Below are 16,964 nucleotides of genomic sequence, written 5' to 3'. Positions count from 1 at the left end.
GCAATTACAATAATAAAAGATCCACCTATACCTAGGGGGTGTGTTGCAGGAGGGATATTAACTAGATCACAGAGTATCTTAATCCTAATTAATCCTAATTAATCCTAGTTAATACCCCTGTATAACCCACTATCTAATTAACTGCTAGCTTACTACTAAGTGCCTAATAAAAAGCAGGAGCTCTAGTAAGGAAGGTTTACTAATTATTCACCTTCTAGTAAGGGTAGCTAAAGCTCTATATATATGAGTCCAATCGTAGTAGATACAATCTAATAATCTATCTCCTAAATCATTCCTAACCTTAGTGATCCAAATTTCCACAACTCTGTTTTAAGAAATAATTCTTAATAGAGAAGCAGCTATTACCTTTAACTTTAGAGAAAGTAGACGTATTACTTAAGATGTTAGCCCGCCTTACTAAATAAAGATAATCCCGCATAAGGCATAGCAAATACGCAGTTTTCTAGTAGCTAAGGTAGTAGAAGAAGAATTTGTTTAGATATTAGAAGAGCGTCTAGATTAAGGAACACTTAAGAGGTGCAATAGTCTGTACTAGAACCTATATTTCTTAGTAGCAAAGAAAGATAGAAAGTACTATCTAGTCTAGAATGCTATCTATATAAACAAGGTTAGCTAGAGGGACGCAAACCTACCTCTAACTATAGATAAATTCTCTAAGAAATTTGCTAGGTGCAAGATATTATCCCTAATAGATATATTTTTAGGATATAACTAGATTACCCTATACCTAGATAGTAGAGACATAACTACTATACACACCCCTATTAGCCTGCTATAATCCTGCACTATAGTGCAAGGAGCAACAAACTTAGTAGTAGCCTTTTAGAGAATTATAATAAAAATACTATGTAATTATTCCCCTTATATAATGCTATTTATAGACAATATAACTATAGGGGGGCCTAAGACTAACTATAGGGGCAAAGAGGCGCTTCTTAGGGTCTAGAGATTTGTGCTTAAGCATGTGCAGCAGCTTAACTAAGTCCTAGCAGATATTAAGCAAGTAGGGGGTATAGTTTTAGGAAAGAAATATTATTAGGGTATAGCTTATCTTAGTGTTGTAGGCTATAAGGTTAGCTTTAAAGGAAGATACCCTAACTATATAAAGGTAGAAAAGATTATAAAATAGCTAGAATATAGAAATATAAAGGAAGTCTAGATATTTATTAGGATCTATGTCTACTACTAGATATAGGTTCCTAGCTTTGCTATCTAAGCAAAGCTATTGTTTATACTCCTGCGAGGCGACACTAGGTGGATATAGGAAGAACTATAGAGGGTAGCAATAAAAGAGCTTAAGCATTTTATTACTATAGCACTAGCCCTAATAACTATTAATTATAAGACTAGGGGGACTGTCTACCTTATAGTAGACGCTAGTAGGGAAGGCGCAGGAGCTTCCCTAGAACAAATAGGGCTAGATAGAAGGTAATATCTATGCTAGTTTAAAAGTACTATATAGTTAAAGTCTAAAGCAAAGTAGCACTCTACTAAGCTAGAGTGTAGAGTAGTGCTATAGGCCCTAAAAAAGTTTAGAGTTTAGCTCTATAGAACACTATTAATTATTAAGACAGACACCTAAACCTTAATTACTTAGCTTAATTAGTCCTTAAGCAAAATACTAGGAGGAGTAATAAATAGGTAGCTTGCTACTATTTTAGCGTGGGACTTTAAAATTTAACATATTCTAGGCAAGAGGAATATAGTTACAGATGCTCTATTATAATATCTAAAAGAGGATAGATAGGAACCCCTAGATAAAACTAAAGATAACGTTAAAGACTTTATTAAGTATATAATTACTAACATTAAGTTATATAATCTAATAAAGGATAAAGTACTATATTATAAATATAGCGCTAAATTAGAAGGAATTACCTAGTTTCTAGTTAGGTTTAAAATCCTAGACGTTCTATAGAAGAAGTTAAGGGCATAGAAGAAACAAGTATTAAACTTCTTTATAAGAGATAGGTTCCTCTTCTATAAGATATCTTAAAATATAGTTGTAAGACAAGTAGTTAATAATAAAGATATTAGGATTGCTACTATATAGGAAATATATCGCCTTATTAGTTATTAAGGGGTAAATACTATCTACTTAATAATAGCTTAGCGATATTAGTAGGAAAGGATATATAAGATAGTAAGGCTTACTCTACGCACATATTATAAGTATTAGAAAAGAAGTAGTAAGAAGAAGGTTAATATACTTACTAACACCTACTCCTATACACTATAGGAGATGGTAGCTATTAATATAGTCTATATGCCTTATAATTCTAGGAAATAATTCCTAGTAATAGCCTAGGACTATTTAAGCAGGTAGCCTAAAGCATAAGCATTGCTAAATAATAGATTAAAAACTATTACTAAATTTATATACAAAGACATCCTATATAGATAGAGTATAGCGCGAAGGATTGTAGTTAATAGGGGGCCTAACTTCTAAAAAGTAGTTCGTGATTTAGCCACTATCTATAGCATACGTAGGGTTTAGATCTCCGCCTATAACCCTTAGGCTAATAGAAAAATTAAAGGAGGGCATAAACTAATTATTAACGCACTTGCAAAGCTCTATAGGAGCTAGGTCTCTAATCTACTAATAGTACTCCTAGCTAACTAAATATCTATTTAAGAAAATACTAGATACTCTACATACTAGCTAGTTACTAGTTAGAACCTAGTGCTCCTAATTAAACTAGCTCTTCTAATATAGTAGACGCTTCCCTTTAGGTAGATAATAGATAGGGCTTAGCTACTAGTAGTAAGGGCCACCTAGGTTAACCTAAGAGATTAGTTTCTTAAAGATATAGTGTTAAGAATTAAGAGGCTACGCTTATAGAAGAAAGAATATTAGGATAACTATAAGGAAATTTAAAGAGAGGAAATTAGCCTTAGCTTATTAGTACTGCTGTGGGATTTGGTCTACTAGATAGATATATCTAGAGATAGGAAACTTAGTAACAAATAGCTAGGTCTATACCTAGTAGCGTAGAGCTTTTTAGAGTTAGGGATATATTAGCTAAAAGATTTAGATAGAGCTAAGTTTGTATATATAATGCTAGGCTAGAGGGTAAAGATCTTCTACTAGAGAAGCTAGGATAAGGTAAACTAGGAAGACTAAGGACTTATAAAGTTATAGGATAGGGTACTATAGGAAAATAGGTATATCTTCTAAGCGCCGCCTACATAGTTTAATAAGTTAGGTATAGAGGGAAGAGAAGAAAATAAGGAAGCTAAATTAGAGAATTAGGACTAGGAAATCCTGTAACTAGATATAGGTGGTCCTACTCTTAAGATTAGGCCTAGAACGCTCTTAGATAAAGAATAAGCAGAATACTAATATTTTAACATCTTAGATTCTAGTAAAAGTAATTAAGAGGAGGATAATTAATAATTAAGAGTTAATAGTATTAATACTTTAGTGTTAAAACTTAGGAAAAGATACGCTATAGGATAGGCGCAAGATTAGTAGGGGGAAGGTAGGAAGCGCGCTAGTCCTAAATAGGTATCTAAAGGGTGCGCTAATTTAACCCTTTAGATATACAACGCTCTAATTAGCCACACTAACTACCTACCTACGCGCAGATAAGCAATCATAATAAGGATAATAAGAAAGTAAAGGTAGAAGGATAATAAATAAGTAAAGGTAGAAGGACAATAAACAAGTAAAGGTAGAATAAAGTAAAGGTAGGAGAATAATAGGAAGGCGCAAGTATAATAGGAAGGCACGCGTGTTCCTGTATATATTCTACCTGCGCTACTACTACTATAACAAACTACACTAAAAACTTTAGATATCTAACAAAGCTATAACTATCTAATAAAGCTACTACTAGAAGATCCTAAATAAAATAACAAGCCCTAAACAGTTATTAGAAGTCTAGAAAGGAAAATAGCTAGTAGTTAAGCTAGGCTTACTAGGATCCCTAATATTAATAGGTTCCCTGCAGTCCCTAAGGTTAAGCCTATAACCTAGAGGGTTATAGCTATAGCCTATAATACCTAGAAGTTTTGCACTAGACTATTAGCATATATTATAATAGAGGAGTCTTTTAGCTATTAAAAAGTTAGACTTAGTTTAGCCTAAAGAGTTTAACGCGTAGACCTAGGCACTTTATAAAGGTATCCCTCTTCTATAGAAAGGAGGTGTAACTATAGGTAGCTAGATTAATAAGATGCGTGTAAGCACTATTACGCAATAGAGGAATATTATAGATAACTTTATAGGAGCACTAGGGGAGCACTTTAATAAAACTTTAGGATTAATAATAGTAGTAGGGAGCTTTATAGAGTCTAGCCTAGCACTTATATAGTTATATAGTAGTGTAGCTAATTTTAGGTTATAGTACCTATTTATAAAGGAGGCGCGTAATATATATAAGAAGCAACTTAATAAAATACGCTTAGTAATATAGTATATCTACGCTAATTACGCTAAGTTTAGTTAGAAATACCTAAGCTAATTTACCCTGCAAGTTAGTTAGACACACTAAGGATATATAGATGTAAGGTGCCTCCTATATTATATAGGTCTAGACTAGCTTGCTAGCTTCCTAAACTTAGAGGTATACTATAGAATATAGGGGTAAAACTAGTTAAAAGATAATTTTATTAATATTACTAACTAGCACAGGGTCTAGGTTATAATTGCTAAGCTAATAGGAAAGGTAGATACTATCTTAAAGGCTAAGGAGGAACTAGAGGACTATTTCTTATAATATATTAAGGCAATTATTTATTACTATATAATAGGCCTATATACCCTACCTAGACTAACGCTTAAAGATATAAGTAACCCTCGCAACTTTAACATACGCTATAGGGAAGAGAATAGTGCTTACGCTAAGATTTAGCGCCTAGTGCTGCAATAGTATAGGAAGTTAGAGAACTAGGTAGAGGTGCTACTTAGTATAATCCCCCTAAGCAAATAGATATAGAAAGAGGGTATAAGGTTATTAATAAACTATAGGATACTAGTGCTAAAAGAAATTAAAGATATTCTAGCTAGCTCTCTATAAGGAAGCAGAGAAGTAGCTAAAAAGAAAGTAGAGGAGGAGAGGGAGGTATAAGAGATTAAGAATCTAGGTTGTAACTAGCTACCTAGGACTATATCCTACGCTAGACGCGCCTAGACTATACTACTAGATAGGAGTGTAGTCTAGAATAGAGGACTATTAAGGGCAGGAAGTATAGTAAGGGAGTTATAGAGTTATAAGAAGAGGATAGAGGACATGCTAGATGCTGCCCTAGGAGAAATTAAATTAGCCGCCTATATCCTAGAGGATAAATCCCTAGTAGAATTGCCTATATAAAGGATAATAAGAGCTAAAGGAAGACACGCTGCCTAGCTCTTAAAAAGGATAGGAGAGAATATTTACTAGGAGTTTAGAATTATTAGTTAATATATAGTAGCAGGCCTATAACTATAGGATACTAATATAGAGGTAATAAATAAATTACGTAACTTGTTACCTAGACTACTTAAGGAACTTAATAAGACTCTAGACACTAAGATAATAATACTAGAAGAAGAGGGTGTTACTAAAGATAAGTATGCTATAGTTAAGAATAAAGCGCCCTATTAGTGTAAAAACTAATACTCTGCACTATAATTAATTGTAGCTAGGATTAGAAGTAGCGCACTTAACAACACTAAGCAAAGGAAGCTAGTTAAAGTATAGTACTACAAAGGTACTAATTATAGCACTATCTAGGACGCTAAGGGGAGGATAGTGCAGGATTTAAATTAGGTATGCTTTAGCTACTTAAAGTTTATTACTAGCAAGATAGGGCTCTACACTTAGACTCTAAATATAGAGGCAAGTAATAGATAGCTAAACGTGCTATACTATAAGCCTAGAGAATAGGGAAATTTGCAAGCTAACCTAGTTACTATAGTAGCTTTTACTAAGCTGTTTAACTAAGATTACACCTCTAAGGATTTATAAGCTCATTACTACTAGCTAAAGAAGATAGCACTAACAATTAACTAGGCCTAACTATAATAGGTAATAAGATTTAAGTAGAGTTACTAAGGCTTCTTATAGAAAGGAAGCATAACACTAGACACCTTTACCTAGATCTATAAAGACCTAGAACTAGTAAGGATAGTAGATAAGTGCTTTAAGATATATAAATAGCACTTAAGGGAGATAAAGTAGGTAGCTAATTTAGGGTAGTGCAGGACTATATACTACTCTATTATTTAATAGCTAGTGCAAGGGGATATAGGATACTAGCTCTAATACGCTATAATCTAGGAAACTATAAACCTAATCTTATACCTATACTACACTAAGTACGCCTAGGTAGGAGACTAGATATTCTTTTGTCACGTAGATGTGAACCTTTCTAAGGTAGCGCAGTTAGGGCAAGGGCTTAAGATAATCTAAGGCTTAGTTTCTTTTAATAATAAAGACTAAGATAACTACACTAAGCTTCTAATTAGATTTAAAGAAGTATAGAAGAATTAGGTAAATTAGATAGATAGAGGATTAAGGAGGAACAAGAGGGCCTATATCTAGGTATAGAAAGATAGGGTGCACTAGCCTAAAGAGCTAAGAGAGAAGTGCCCTAAGGTAAGATAGGAGAAGGAAATCTACTAAAAAGGATAGGCAAGGATTATAAGCCTAGTAATGCTATATAGATCTACTAGACCTACTACTTAAACGTAGTATATAGTTCTACTATAGTATATAAAAGTATAGGACAATATAATAATAATAGAGGTGCTAGAGATAGGGATATATACAGAGATTGCACTAGCCTACCTATAGATAAGTATAGCCCTAAAGACTCTATTAGGGCACCTAGTTAAATATAGTAGAGTCTAATAGTAATTTCCTAGGGATATCTAGGCTACCTACCTAACCTAGATCTTAAAGGCAATTATATATTAGGTTTAATAGGATAACCCTTTAGTAAAGGCAGAGATCTAGAAGTACCTAATAGGAGATTTAAATAGAGAAAAGATAGGGGCATAGATTAGGAAGAGTTAGGTTAAGATAGTAAAAGAGTTAAAGAAGAATTAGGCTATCTGTATTAAGAATAAGAAGCTTGCATTTAGCAAGGATAAGGAAGCTAGGGTACTAGACTAATCCTATTTTAGTATAAAGGGGGTACAGCCTACTAAGGCAGGAGAGTAGTAGAGGTATAATAGATAGATTAAGTAATTAGAGACTCTAGATGCAGTTAAAAAGCATCTAGGAGCCATTAAAGAGGAACGAAAGGCAGAGGGATCTAGGCGCCTAGGGCTAGGCTATCTAGGAAGCCTAGCAAGGGCTTAGAGGAGAACTATCTCGTTGAGTTTAGGTTCAAGATTAGAGACCCTAGATACCCCTACTCCCTCACCTAAAGCTTAACAAGCTAGGAACTAGGGTTATAGACTAGGAGGAGGAGAGTAAGGGCTAAGCTTAATAGGGCCAAGCTTAAAGGAGGGGGAGGTTTGTGCCGTGGTATAGGATGTATAGGAGAAAAACAAGGCCTAGCCTAAAAAGTTAGGCGGATTAAATAGTATAAAGGTATAAAGGATCAGAGGATAGGATAAGCATAACTCCTAGGGACTTTACTTTAACTCTACAATATTATCTTTTTACTTATGTTTCTGCATTGAACCCATAACCTCTACTATAGGATTATTACTATTGAACCTTGCCCCTCCCACTTCTCCTTGTTTAAATGGGTTACTCTCCCTGTCAGTTTAATAGGTCCCTTTTCTTCTATAGTATATCTTTGCTTTAGAGCTTAGATAACTTTGTAAGCTTAGCTTGCGTAGTTTTAGTAATAGAGCAATAGGATATCATGTACATAGAATATTAACAAGATACTGCAATCTCTGTTAAAGAACAGGCATAGCTCCTCTTTAGAAGTAATAAGCTTATTTTCTTAGAGTGTAGTTAAGAGCTTATTATACTATAATAATAGTAAGTCTTTTAATCTATATAGAGCTCGTTTAAGCTTAACGCACTTCCTAGGTATTTAATATCCTTTAGGTAGCTCGCAGATAACTATAGGGTGTTAATCCCTTAAGGCGTTAAGGAAAGCTCTAACAACGTTATATTAATATATCTTAAGCTTAAACTTAGCTCTAATAGCTATTGTAGTCCTAAAGGTTTAAGCTGCTAGGGTAGCTACGTAGGTTAAATGAATTAAGTTAGTAAGTTGTAGATCTCCTCTTACTACTATCCTTGCTTTGCACTTAATTAGGTAACTATCCTAATTAAGCTTATATATAAACACCTATTTAAGTAGGAGTAGATGCTCTCCTATAGTTAGCCTATTAATCTCCTCCTAGGTACTAGCTTTTAGTAGAGTATTAATTTCTTTATATACTACGTCTCTAAATTGCTATCCTATTTAGTAGTTATAGAGATCCTTCTATTGTTTTAGCTCTTTTTATAGGGCGTCCTAGTGCGTATTTCTTTTAGGGTTTTTAGGAGATTTGCTCCCTATTACTACTATAATTACAGCGTGGATTATAGTATTTAGTTTAGGATATACTAAAAGATTGTGCAAGGGATTTCTAATTAGATCTATATCTAATAGATCTATTACTATATATATCCCTATACTTGTGGAGCCTCCTAGTAGTTTATTAGGGTCCTGTCCCTAAGCTTGCTTACTAACACGCGTTAGTGGCAGTCCTTTAACTTGTAGTTTTCTGCTTCTTCTAGGAGCTCTAAGTGCCGCTTGTAAGGGATCTGTAGGAGATATAGAATCTAGTCCTAAAGTAGGTAGGTAGGAGCTCTGCTTACCACCCCTATAAGAGCTAGATAGGGTGCCCTTACCTATCTCTGTGCTCTTATAGAGTGACCCACTAATAGCACTCTCCCCTCTAGGTCTTTCCTAGGAGCTACCTATTGTGGCGTTAAAGTAAGTTAGATTACTACTATCTTAGGTAGTAAGACCCTAATCTATAACCTATATAGATCCTTTATCTCCTATACTAAAGTTTAGTTCTAGTGTTAGTTTAGGAGTTTAGAGCCCTATTAGCTTAGGGGACTTTGCATAGATCCTTTGTGCTAAGCTAGCCGTGCTTAGTACCCACGCTAGAGGTGTCTGCTTAGGGGGTTGTAAATCACTAGGCCAGCCAGCCTAATTATCTACCTCCTCTAGCTCTACCCTACCCCCTAGCTCCTGCGCTAGGTTTAGTCCTCCTTGCTTACTAGACTCCTTATATTACTCTACTACAATATAAAGCTAATTAAAGATATTAAGCTCTTTATATACTTCTCCTGTATTATAGATTTTATCTTTGCTAATAATATTAACTATCTTTTAAGCCTCTAACTATTAAAGCTACTCTAGATCTTTCTCTTTATAGAAAAGATCCTTATTAAAGGTAATATTCCGCGTTATAATAATCTAATTAAGCAAGGGGATCTATATCCTATATATATTAGATGCTCTGTATCCTACTAGATATCTAATATAACCCTAAGGGTTCACCTTAAAAACCCTCTTATAACGCCTAGCTACTTGATCTCTGTTAAGGGGGTAAGCTTGACAGCCATAGGCGTATATTCTGCTCTAATCAGGGCAGAGATTAGTAGTTGCCTCCCTTATCTACTCTAGTTACTACTACCTAAAGTATCTAGTAAACTAACAATCTAGCACTTTATTAGGTAATATTATATTATAAGCATAGGACAGGCTTATATTATAGAGCTAAGTTGCTGCTTTAACAATTTTAGGCCAGAGCTTTGTTAGTAGGTTAGCACTAATCCTTATTTTAATTAATTTCGTTATAATCTCCTGCCCTACTCTTTCTGCTCCTCTATTAGGTTTATAGGTATATACAGGTAAGCTCTTAATTTTAATACTATTATTAGCTACCTAGATCTAAAAGCAAGATTTGCTACGCTAAGGGAGCGTTGCAACGTTGTTATCTTGCATAATCTTAACTATGCTAAGCTTATATTAGTTAAGTATTAAGCTCTTGAAATTTTTAAACACCTATATAATCTTATTAAGGTTTTTAGCTTATAGTAGATAGGTATAAAGCTTTCCTAAGTAGTCGCACTTTAATACTAAGATCTATTGCTTATAAGCTATACCTATTAGTATATTAAATAGATCCTATAATACCTAGTAGTATAGACATAGTAATCTTTCCCTTAGTTATCTTAATATAACCTGTTAGGTATATATAATAGCGTAGTGCTTGTATTTGCTCCTAGGAGTTCCTTTAATCCTAATATTTATTACTAACCTAACTAGAGCTTTAAGCGCCTTAGGTCCTAAATAGCCTAATTATTAGTGCTAAAGCTCCTTACTATCGTGTCTTAGGTAAGTTGTCTAGGATTATTATAGTTATTTAGGCACTATGCTTTAGATTATTAGATAAGGAGTAGAGGGCTTATATTCTAGAAAAGTTAAGTTAAACTTACGCAGTAACTTAGCTAATATAACGCTCTTTTCTAATAATCTAAACTATAAGGTAGTATCTAGCCTAAGGAACTAAACTCCTACTTTAAGTAATTAAGCTTCTAATATAATATTTATATAAAAACCTTCTACTAACACTACGTTAGTAAGCACTAAATCTTCTGTTTTTAGACCTCTTGGTCTATTAAGAGTATTAGGGATCACTCTAGTCCCTCTGCCTAAGATTAGAAAAGCTTAAGTTCCTGCTTTAACTGTCTTATATCTAACTAATCTAAACAAGCTTTCTTCTAGGTAGCTTATATTATTAACTAGGTGGACTACACCCCTATTGTTAAAGATAGTGCTCTTTAATAGAGCGTAAGCTTTAAAGTCTATAGTTAAATAGATCCTGTTTGTTTTCTCTGCTATTAATATAGGGTTAATTAGTGCCACCTAGATACTGCCTAGATAGGTGATTAAGCTTGTCTTACTACTATAATCTTAATTAATAGGATAGGACTTAATTAGAGCTTTTCTTAACTCTTTAAATTTTAGATTGCTATTAATCTTTTTCTTAATCTCTAATTATTAAGTAGTAGTAAGCTTGTTACCTGTATTAGTCTAAGCTTTAATAACGCTTTTACATTTAGGAGGTTTCTATAGGTAGGATCTACTATATAGGTATAAAGACTCCTTCTTAGGTTAATTAGAAGGTGGAGCTCCTATTATTACAAACACTCTAGGACCCTTAGAGCTTAATCTTATGTTATTCTCTTAGAGAAGTAATAAATAGATCTTAGTAACCTATAGGAGGTTATAAGTTAGCTCTCCTATTACTAACTTTTTAATAATGCTTTAAAATATAGTTTAACCCTAATCTAGTAAGATCCTAGTAGATAGAGCTTTAAGATAGTCCTATACTATAAGCTATCCTTTAATATTAGGAACGTTGTATACCTTAGCTTGCGTATATAGGATTGTCCACTCCTTCTACTAGTAATTAGTATCTTAGCTACTTATCTTTACCCTAGCAAGATAAGCTTTATACTATAATCTTGCTAGTGTTACAGCGCTTAAATTAGTTAGCGCTAGGTTATTGCAGAGTACTTAGATAAGTACTTAGAGGGTTACTCTTTCTTAATTAACAAGCTCTATATAGGCTAGGGTAAGGATGCCTTAATCTACTATATTATTAACCTATATAAAAAGGTTCTAGATTACTAATAACTTTAATACCTAATCTAATAAGCAAGCTTAGTACTAGGCTATTTAGAGTTTATACTGCTTGCTTGTTATATTAGATAGCGCGACACCTATTAGTATACTAGGCTTAATAGGTTTATTCTTAAAGTAGTTTTTAGTATCCTAAGTATTAGGGTCTACCTCTACCTAGATCCCTTTAGTTAGGGTATAGTATCTAAATTAAATATACTAGGTAGGCTAGTTAGTTAATCTAGTAAGTAGGATATCCCCCTTTAGGATTTAGACGCTTATAGTAGAAGAGTAATAAGTAAGCTTCTGCTTAAGAAATAGTATAAAAAAGGTAAAGCTTGCTAGCTTAGTGTCTAAGTTAAATAATACGCTTAAATAGATAGGATAATCTTTAATAAGGTAAAGCGCGAACCTAGGCTTATAACTATAGAAATCTAGATTACTAAGGTTAGGAATAATTTAGGAGATAGATTATTAGATTATATCTACTATAATTGGACTTATATATATAGAGCTTTAGCTACCCTTACTAGAAGGTAAATAATTAGTAAACCTTCCTTACTAGAGCTCCTACTTTTTATTAGGCACTTAGTAGTAAGCTGGCAGTTAATTAGATAGTGGGTCATGCAGGGGTATTAATCAGGATTGATTGGATCAAGATACTCCATAATCTAGTTAATATCCCTCCTGCAATAGTATCTATATAGAAAAGGATAAGATTCCTACATCTATAGGTCTTATATAAAAAGATAGGAAGAATATACCTATTATAATATAGATAAGCTACTCTCTATATATATCTACAAGTTAGGCTATAGTTAGATAGTTATTAGGGTTAACTTGGCATGTAGTAATAGGCAAACAAGTCTACCCTATTGTTACAATTATCCCTCCTATAATAGCTACTATATAGGAGGCTAAAAAATCTTAGAATAATACCTAAAAATCTATCCTAATACCCTAATCTAGTAAGTATAAGGCTATATCTTTATACCTATATTTAAACTAGCTAAAAAAACAACGCGTAGGTAGTGCTATTAGGGATAGGGTAGTAGAGGTGCTAGTATAGGCACCTCTACTACCTACTATTTACTATAGGTAGAATATTATTCTACTAGGCTAATATAGATAGTATATAATAGCTCTACTACTATATATTACTACTCTAAACAGTCTCGCAATAATACCTACTGTGTGTGGCTTAATATCCTTATATTTGTGGTGATTAGGATGTTAGTTAGGCGTGCGCTACGCGAACACGTGCATAACGCGCGCAGCCTCAGTAGCTGGCCTTGTCTTCCGTACCAAAATAAAATGTCTTTTCACGGCGCGCATTACATACATTCTTTTTGGATTCACAATAGCCTAGTGTGGACCTGTTTTCGAACATACTTTAGAGGTATAGCAAGTAACAATTGCCTCGCTAGATCAAATCTTGTGTACTAGAGTAGGTATAACCTCTCAAATTCCTCCCATTCTAAGATCACAAACTAGACCCCTCATATCCGTCTCGTTGTCGCTGCTGTGATTATTTCCTGTAATTGATCTTCTGTCCTATTAACAATCAAAGGGTACCGTAATAACCCTAGGTATTTCCCTGCTTCTCCGATATTCGCAACTTCACCAATCTTAAGATATGAGCTACAGAGGATATGCAAAAGCGAAAGTGGACCCATTTCAAAAGAGGGCAAGTGATTGGTTTTTGACTTAGCATACCGGTCAAACTTCTAGTGAGCAAAGGTACGTAATGCATCCTGGATAATTGATACGCCCAAGCTTCATTGCCAGAGTTAGTATGAGAGCTATAGACAAGCTTTTTCGTCTTGGGCGTTGCATGCGTGATTACACGAAAGCATCGTGGTACGTGAATTACTACGATCTTGCTGGGTCTTGCGTGGGTAAGTGCTTTGGTTGAGTACGAAAAGCAGCAGTCCAAGTCACGTGAACTCGTTCTTACCTTAGAACAGTGTTTCGAATGTAACGGACCTCTAAAGGTCCCCAAGATAGGGTCTTCAAAAGTTAGGGTTGTACACGACCGCAGACTTAGAAATGAAGAAACTTTTATAAACTGTCACAAATCGATGCTTCGCTTCAAGTTCAATCCACCCTCGCTAATGCTGTGTAACGCTAAAAATCATACATGGTTTCTTCTAAGCACCCTCTGTAATGCTTTTTCTATGCTCTTAAACTTGACGTGGAATCAGTCTATGCATATGCTTCTGCAGAGCATGTGAAAGGACTCCTAACACTACCAGAGTTGTATTGAGTCATGATGTCCTCAACCGACGCATAGGTGCCACAACCTAGAACAATAATACCAATGAGGAAAGTGCATGCATTGAGGATGCTGAGTGAGATATTTCTCCAGCTAGCATTCCACTTTCCAACCTTTACAAGCTGGAACCAGAAAAGCGCGGGGAAATAGAATGTGAATCCAGAGATGAAGAGCGAAGAGATCAATCCGAGCAGTGCGTTGAAGAAGGGGATAGCCTCTGCAATGACAAAGCCGATAACTGTGATGACAGAGATTAGCACGATCCAGACGCCCCAGCCTTTTACGCCCTGAACGAAGCGGATGGGCGAGTTGGGAAACGCGCGGTCCATGATGTAGCGTCCGACAACGGTACCGTTAATGCTGCCAGAGATGAAAATGACTGGGAGAGCGATGCCGAAAGCGATCCGAGAAATGGTATCGCCAGCGGAAAGCAAAGCGGGCGACTTGACATCCTGACCAACAAAGGCGTAAATAAGCGCGCCAGTAAGAGTATAAATGAAGATCTCTATGAGACCCAGTGCCCAGATGGACTTCACATAGTCCTTAGGTGTGTGCATCTCAGACATGAACGAGAATTGGCATACAGCGAATGAGTATGCGAAGATGATGTTGGTGGCTGCCAAGAAAGCCTCGTAGAATGTCACATCGGGAGGTGGATAGGCAGTCCAGTTAACAGCACTCATTCCACCAGGTGCATTGTGTGCTTGAACACCAGTTGCGATGATGGTCACTAGAATAGCAACGATGATACTGATGAAGTCGATGTAACCCAAGATGGCAAATTCCGCGAATGTGGGAGGGAGCGCGAGAACCAGAAGGATGACCAGAGACACCACACCCCAAACAAGCGCACAAGTCTTGTAGTTGTCGACAATGTTGATAAAGGCGATAGTCCCAGTGAGTGCGTGTGATCCAACCAGCAGGATCAGAAACAGGCAAAACATGACTCCCGTCAGTTCCTTTCCAAAACGACCCCAGATGAGCTCCACGGCGTCTGAGTAGTGTGCCACTTGAGGGTGCCTGAGCTTGACCTGCCCAACGACATAACTTGTGTAGATGGCGACCAGACCGAGACCGACACACATGATGACACCAGCGATCATGCCTAGTTTTGCGAACGCACTGGGAATACTGAGCGAGCCGAGGGCAATGGCTTCAACGATCAAGCAGACAGTGAGACGTTTCCAGCCGAGTCGGTTGAACTTTTCCGATCCTTCTTGTACGGTGGCAGTCTTTTCAACCGGCATCATGAGCTCCGGATCGCTCTTCTTGCCTTCGGAAGAGAAGTCTTCACCAAAACGGTAGGTGGGTGGTGCGGCCGCATCGTGCGTGGGCGCTGGAGTATCCACGGCAGCATTGGTAAGGGGAACCTCCTGCATGTTGAAAAGGGAAATGGTGTATAGCGATGTAGATGTGGGATGAGAGAGGAGGATGCGAAAAATCTCAAGGGCGCGAGGTCGGTATTTGGGGTCCTGCTGGCGAAGACGCGCTAGTGGAATGCTCTTCCCAAAGTAGAAGATGCAGTGCAAGTCACAAGTTCTACCGTGGAACAAGTGCGGGCGCGGTTATCGAGTTGGTGACGTACCACGGAACTGAAGAGAGCTACCAAGGTTCCCGGTCCAATATGACTGCACTCGCATCTTAAATCAGAGGGCTTATCTCTCCGCATTTGGGAGTTGAGTAATAGAATGGCAAACGGGCTCATCCCCACGCGCACCATGCACCCGGTGCCCGAAGTTGACCGATCCATGCTATCTCTCAGAGGAGAGACCCTGGGCGGTTGTAGGATGGCGAGGTCCACATAGCGCAGGGCGGTTGACGTAAAGGAATGAAAATTTTGTTTGTGCGTCTGTGGTAACGGGACCGTGCATGGTGTGACACGATATCGTAAGTAATATATGAAGCCTGCAAGCATCTGAGTCGCATCAGCATACCCTACATGGGCCGTCTTCTTCGTCTCCTTCGCCGGATATAAGAGATAAGTAGATGCCATGGAGAGTTCAAAGTGAAAATGCTGAGTGGCACCTGTACGGTGCACAGTGACGAAATATTTGTACGACGGGCTGCCGTTGGATTGGCGCGCTGAGTGGGGACAAGCTTTCGATCCGCACCTTTCGAGTCCTCGGCACGCCTTGTTCGAATGAACCGAATAGCCACCGAGCTGGGCATTAGGAAGCTCTTCGCACACCACAACGTTAACTCTAGTAGCAATCGTGGCATCTGGCATTTGAACGAACGGCCATGAACTCGTACAGCTTCGGCGCTCGCAACACCAAGGGATTTGTGCACTGTTAATCATGTAGTAGTAGATTTCTAGATGGGAGAAGTTTGTTCGCTGAATCTGAACGAGCAAAAGATGCTCTGGATCTGACTTTGCCAGTGGAGCAGACCATAGACTAGTGACTAATCAATCCCGGCCGCTTTCCCCTGCTGGCCGTAGTGCCATCTGTTTCCGGTAATTCACGACACCAGCCACCCGTGCTTCAATGCTTCGTGCCTTTCCTTTCGAGGTCTTCCAAGCCGTAGGTAAGAAAGAGCCCTGGAGGTCGTGTGACAAGGCCACGGCTTGTTCACAGCTGCAGCCGCATCCTGGGGTACATAGCCGAGAATAAAGCCGTCAACATGTAAACTACATTCAGCTGCCCGTTTATTGGACCATAACACGCACATAAGAACAAACATCTGCACTCCAGTTTGACAACATGTGCCTACCGTAGCTGTACTCCGTACTCGTCGGAGTAATCATCTGCACCCCAGTTGGATCCCGCACAGATGCACACTCCAGATTCAGGTATCCATTATTGCCGGTGTGGTAAGCAATGCATTCCATTCCGTCTTCGCCCGGCTGCGAAATACACACACAATAGTAGAAGTATTCCTGGTGGCACCGAGACTGCAAACTAGACTAGTTAAGTAGCCCTGTATTCTACACAGTATCTACACTTTAGTTACAACCCAAAATTAGTCATCCAACGTGCCGGTTAGTCAAGAGTGTAATATTTCAAATCGCAATTAGGAGAGCGAGGCATTAAAAGCTTGGCGTGCCTGAAAAACTCTTCAAATGAGTGAAAATCTGCATGTAATCTAT

General features: G+C 37.1%; 1 protein-coding gene across 1 annotated transcript; it reads right to left on the bottom strand.

The window, feature by feature from the left end:
* Positions 1–13,806: 13,806 nt before the first annotated feature.
* Positions 13,807–15,255, bottom strand: IAQ61_004019 (uncharacterized protein; the record flags this gene model as incomplete). The annotated part of the gene is made up of 1 exon (XM_003837540.2): positions 13,807–15,255. One exon carries the CDS (start codon positions 15,253–15,255, stop codon positions 13,807–13,809), a length of 1,449 nt encoding a protein of 482 aa, XP_003837588.2.
* Between the last annotated feature and the right edge of the window lie 1,709 nt (positions 15,256–16,964).

The sequence above is a fragment of the Plenodomus lingam genome (genome assembly GCF_022343315.1).
Source record: "Plenodomus lingam strain CAN1 chromosome Unknown contig_18, whole genome shotgun sequence".
Classification (NCBI taxonomy): domain Eukaryota; kingdom Fungi; phylum Ascomycota; class Dothideomycetes; order Pleosporales; family Leptosphaeriaceae; genus Plenodomus; species Plenodomus lingam.
The sequence above is the reverse complement of the archived record's forward strand: the minus strand, read 5'-3'. Positions and strand labels throughout refer to the sequence as shown.